The 4786-nt window shown below is 39.9% G+C and overlaps 1 protein-coding gene across 2 annotated transcripts in view; it reads left to right on the top strand.

The window, feature by feature from the left end:
* The window catches only part of Aff4 (AF4/FMR2 family member 4), an 86046-nt gene that overhangs the window by 69235 nt on the left and 12025 nt on the right, over positions 1-4786 (top strand). For both annotated transcript variants that reach the window (XM_013347199.2, XM_005350097.3), the window contains 4 exons: positions 2371-2465; positions 3357-3420; positions 3519-3655; positions 3898-3969. In XM_013347199.2, the coding sequence (XP_013202653.1) occupies positions 2371-2465; positions 3357-3420; positions 3519-3655; positions 3898-3969 (368 nt within the window). The remainder of the gene's footprint in view (positions 1-2370; positions 2466-3356; positions 3421-3518; positions 3656-3897; positions 3970-4786) is intronic.

Genomic DNA, 4786 nt, shown 5'->3' with positions numbered 1-4786 from the left:
TGTGAGCCACCATGTGGTTGCTGGGAATTGAACTCAGGACCTTTGGAAGAGCAGGCAATGCTCTTAACCTCTGAGCCATCTCTCCAGCCCCCCTCTATGAAATCTTCAGACTGAAAGAGAGCCAGTTCCTGTCTCATCCCACCTTATATTCCTCTCTAGTGCTGGGATTAAAGGTGTGCACCACCACTACCTGGCCTGTATGGCTGACTAGTATGTGGCAGTTTTGTATTCTATTTTCAGGCAAGTTTTATTTATTAAAATACAAATGAAATATCACTACAAGCTGATACTGTCAGTAAGCCTTTATTGTTATAGAAATATATACAAGTAGTACATTGATGTTGGTTTAGAAGAGACAGACAACCACTGGTATGGAAAGAACAAAGCTTAGAACTTTGCAAATTAAATTGGAAGTTCACCTCAGCAATCTAGTGAATTTATGATTGTATTAGTTAGCCAGAGTTGCCATGGTATCACCACAGACTGGTAGTGATAGAAACACTAGTTCTAGAAGCCCAGTACCAAAGTTTGCACATTATCTTCTCAGAGCAAGGAAAGAGCTGAACACTAGTGCCCCACCGAAATGACACAGCTGTCATATTTTTTACTCTCTTTTGACTTTTTGTCTCTCTTTTTACTCCAGGGTATAGTATTGCCTCATATCTCAAGGAGTAGGTTTCACCCCAGTACTCAGATGCTTTTTGTTTTGTTTTGTTTTGTTTTGTTTTCATTTTAAATTGTGAGTATGTATCTTTGTATTTTATGTAGACATGAGTATCTACACTTGGAAGCTATAGGTATCAGATACCCTTGGAGCTGCCATTATAGGCAGTTTGTGAGCTGCTGGGAAACAGACTCATGTCCTCTGGAAGAGCAAGAAGTATTCTTATTCACTGAACCTTCTTTCCAGCTTAGATTAGACTACCTTAAAACAATGACAACAGAAAAACTAACTAACCGTAATGCTTATTTCGTAGATTAGTTGAAGGATAACAACCATACTGAGTAGTTAACTAGGCCTTAGTAATAAACCTCTGTTCTTGTTTTGTTTCTTTGTTTGAGACTGGATCTTACTGTATAGCCCTGAGTGACTTGAACTTGCTGTGTAGACCAGGCTGTTCTTGAATTTAGAGAAATCCTCCTGACTGAGTGTTGCAATTAAAGGCATGTGTTACCACACGTAATATGTGTTTTCCTGAGTGGTACTGCCCTGTAGTTTTTTGTTTTGTTTTGTTGTGCTTTTTTTTTGGGGGGGGTATGTGCATCTGTGTATGCATGCATGTATGCAGAGGCCAGGGGAGGGCCGTAGTTATCATTTCCTACTGAACTTTATCATGTTTGTTTGTTGTTTTGAGACAGGGTTTCTCTGTGTAGACCTGGCTGGCCTCAAACTCAAAGCGATCCACCTTCCTTTGCCTCCTAAATGCTGGGATTAAAGCATGTACTACCACCACCTGGCTAAAGTGTTTTCTTTTTAAATGCTTTAAAAAAATTTTTTATGTGGCTGAGTGGTGGGTGGTGCATGCCTTTAATCCCAGAACTCAGAAAGCGGAGGCAGGTAGATCTGTGAGTTCAAGGACAGCTTGGTCTACAGAGCAAGTTCCAGGACACACTCCAAAGCTACACAGAGGAAAACAAACAAAAAAATGTGCATATATGAATGTTTTGTATGCATGTTTGTGTGATATTCACTACTGGTGTGCCTGGTGCCCACAGAGGTCAGAAGAAAATGTTGGATTCCTGGAACTGGATCAGGTGATTGTGAGCCACTCTGTGGGTGCTTGGGACTGGCCCTAAGTACTCTGTAATAGCAACCAGTGCTCTTAACTGCTGTGCCATCTCTCCAGCCCTTTATTAATTCTTTGAGACAGAGTTTCTCTTTGAACCTGAAGCTCTTCCATTTCAGTTACTCGTTGAACTTAGAATCTCACCCACTCCCTGAATGTGCCTGTTTTTTGCCTCACAGCTCTAGTGTTACAGGAATGTACAGCCATGCCCAGCTTTTACGCAGGTGCTGGGAATATTTGAACTCAGGTTCTCTTGCTTCACAGCACACGTGTTAACCTAATCAGCCAACCTACCAACCCATTGCTGCCATTTTGATACCCAGTTTCTGTCTTCCTTATGTTTTAACAAGTTCCTAGCCTGAGTGCCTTGCATGTAGTAGATATATGAATAAATATTTTGGTTGTATAAAATGAACCCAATCTGTTTTAAGTACTATGGAATTTAATAACAAAGAAATTTGAAGACTGTAGAATTTTGCTTGTAAAACAGCCTCTGTTTTAGCAGTGGCTGAGGAGGTGAGATTAGCTTCATTTTTAGTCTCCTGACAATTTTCAATGTAGCTATATATATTCTTTTCATCAGGAAAAGGCTCCAAGTAGCTCCTCTAATTGCCCTCCATCTACACCAACTCCTGATTCTTCGAAACCTCGGAGAACAAAGCTTGCCTTTGATGACAGGTGAGGTAAATTTTGTGGGTTTTTTGTTTTGTTTGTTTTTTTGTTTTGTTTTGAGACAAAATCTCACTGTGTAGCCTTAGCTGACCTGGAGCTCGCTATGTAGACCAATCTGGCCTCAAACTCTTAGAGATTGACCTACCTCAGCCTCCTGAATACTGAGATTAAAGGTGTGCAACACTGTGCCGGCTGTAAAGACATAAATATACTTTTGTGTGTGCATTAAGAAATTCCAATCAGCATATAAGAAATTCATTTGAATATGTCAGTTCTTATAGGGTTAATACATGTATTTGACCTACAGAATATTCAGGTTTTAACTTGAAAAGCATCTTTTGTTTGGTTTGTCAAGACAGGGTTTCTCTGTGTTTTTGGATTCTGTCCTGGAACTAGCTCTTGTAGACCAGGCTGGACTCAAACTTACAGAGATTTGCCTGCCTCTGCCTCCCAAGTGCTGGGATTAATGGCGTGTACCACCACCTTCCGGCTAGTCCAGCTACTTTTTAACAACCAGTGGCTTACCAGAGACAGGAAGGGTGTGCTTCCTAGAGCTGCTGCTTCTGCCGCCAATGTACTGTGGATTACAGAATCTTCTCAGATGAGAGTGTTACTGTCTCTTGCCTTCTTTTAGACGGTACTTCTCCTACCTGCACCCTATATACTTTTGATTTTATAAAACAACTTAAATAAGTTAGTGTTTAATACCAGGGAACTTGATCTCTGTGTGCTTCAGTAGCACATAATTTATGCTCTTAATCTCTATATATTGCTCAGAACACTGAAATGCTTGAAAATTACTCACTTCTTGAGAATGTGAAAGCTGTAAGATACTAGATTAACTTACTATCTTAGGAAATGTTGACTCTTTGTTTATAAAGAAAATTTATTTTGCAGAAATTACTCAGCAGACCATTATTTACAAGAAGCAAAAAAACTCAAACATAATGCAGATGCTTTGGTACGTAAATGTTCTTCCTGATGTGATTTGTTAGGCTGCTGTGTCCTTCCTTTTTTTGTCCTTGCACTGTGTCTTTACTCAGCACCGTTCTCCTTTAGTCTGATAGGTTTGAGAAAGCAGTGTACTACCTTGATGCTGTAGTGTCTTTCATTGAGTGTGGGAATGCATTAGAGAAGAACGCTCAGGAATCCAAGTCCCCATTCCCGATGTACTCAGACACGGTGGAGCTCATCAAGTAAGTGGGAACTCGGCGTTTCAATGGAGTAACTTTATCATTTATTATTGTTATTTAATTATCTAATTAACTGAATATTGTGAACTGGGAAGATGTGTAGTGTTCCATTTTCCTTAGGGAAGAATTTTAGTGGGTGCTTTATTTAGGTTTGATTCTGATATTTTGAGAATATAGGAAGTTGTAAGATCAAGGTGAAATAGCCTATTCTTTTTGTCGTTCATTTTTTTTATCTCAACTCATAGATATACTATGAAACTAAAGAATTATTTGGCACCAGATGCTACAGCTGCAGACAAGAGACTCACAGTACTTTGGTAAGTGTTGTGTATTTTTGCTGGGTGACAGACAGCCCTTGATGACTTGTGCTGTGTGTGCTTTTTTGAGTATTACCCTTGACTCAGTCTTCCACAAAATCTTTTCTTAGCAGTCAAACAGGAAATAGCTCAGAATCCCTACTGAAAGATTTTAGCTCCTGTCATTCTCTGGTCCACAGTCCTCTTGATGAAAGTGCTGGAGTGGTAGTGATATTAGAACCCTCCATGGAGTCAAGGGCAGCTTTTCTAGACTCTCCTTTCTATATGTGCTCCTGCTGCTTTGTCTCAGAGAGAAGTCATCTGTTCACTTGTTCGAATTGCATACTTGACCATGCACTGTTTATACTAGAAATGCAGCTCTGGACTAAGTCTGACATCATACTGCCCATTATGGAGTCTATACGCCAGTGTGGAGAGACAGAAACTAATCAATCATGTGAATATATGAACACACCTTTGATCCCAGGAGGCAGAGGCAGGTGGATCTTTGTGAGTTTGAGGCCAGCCTGGTCTACATATAGCAAGTTTCAGGACATCTAGGAAGACATAAAATAGAGACCCTATCTCAAAAAAAAAAAAAAAAATCCTCTTACTCTGTAAAGTAGAGGATTGGGAAACTTGTTCTGGAGGTTACAACGTAGGCAAGGACTGGATGGTGGGAAAGAATGGGAAGAAAACTCTTAAAGAGCAGATAGACCAGTGAATGTGAGAGTGGGCTTTAGTGGGTTTGTGGACAGGAGCAATAATTATGTGGGCTAAACTGTGTGCTTGAAGGTTGGGATGTTCCACCATACTTGTAATTTTTTTTTTTTTTTTT

This window comes from Microtus ochrogaster, chromosome 7 (assembly GCF_000317375.1).
Source record: "Microtus ochrogaster isolate Prairie Vole_2 chromosome 7, MicOch1.0, whole genome shotgun sequence".
Lineage (NCBI taxonomy): Eukaryota > Metazoa > Chordata > Mammalia > Rodentia > Cricetidae > Microtus > Microtus ochrogaster.
Note: the sequence above shows the minus strand (reverse complement) of the source record. Positions and strands in the feature narration are given on the sequence as shown.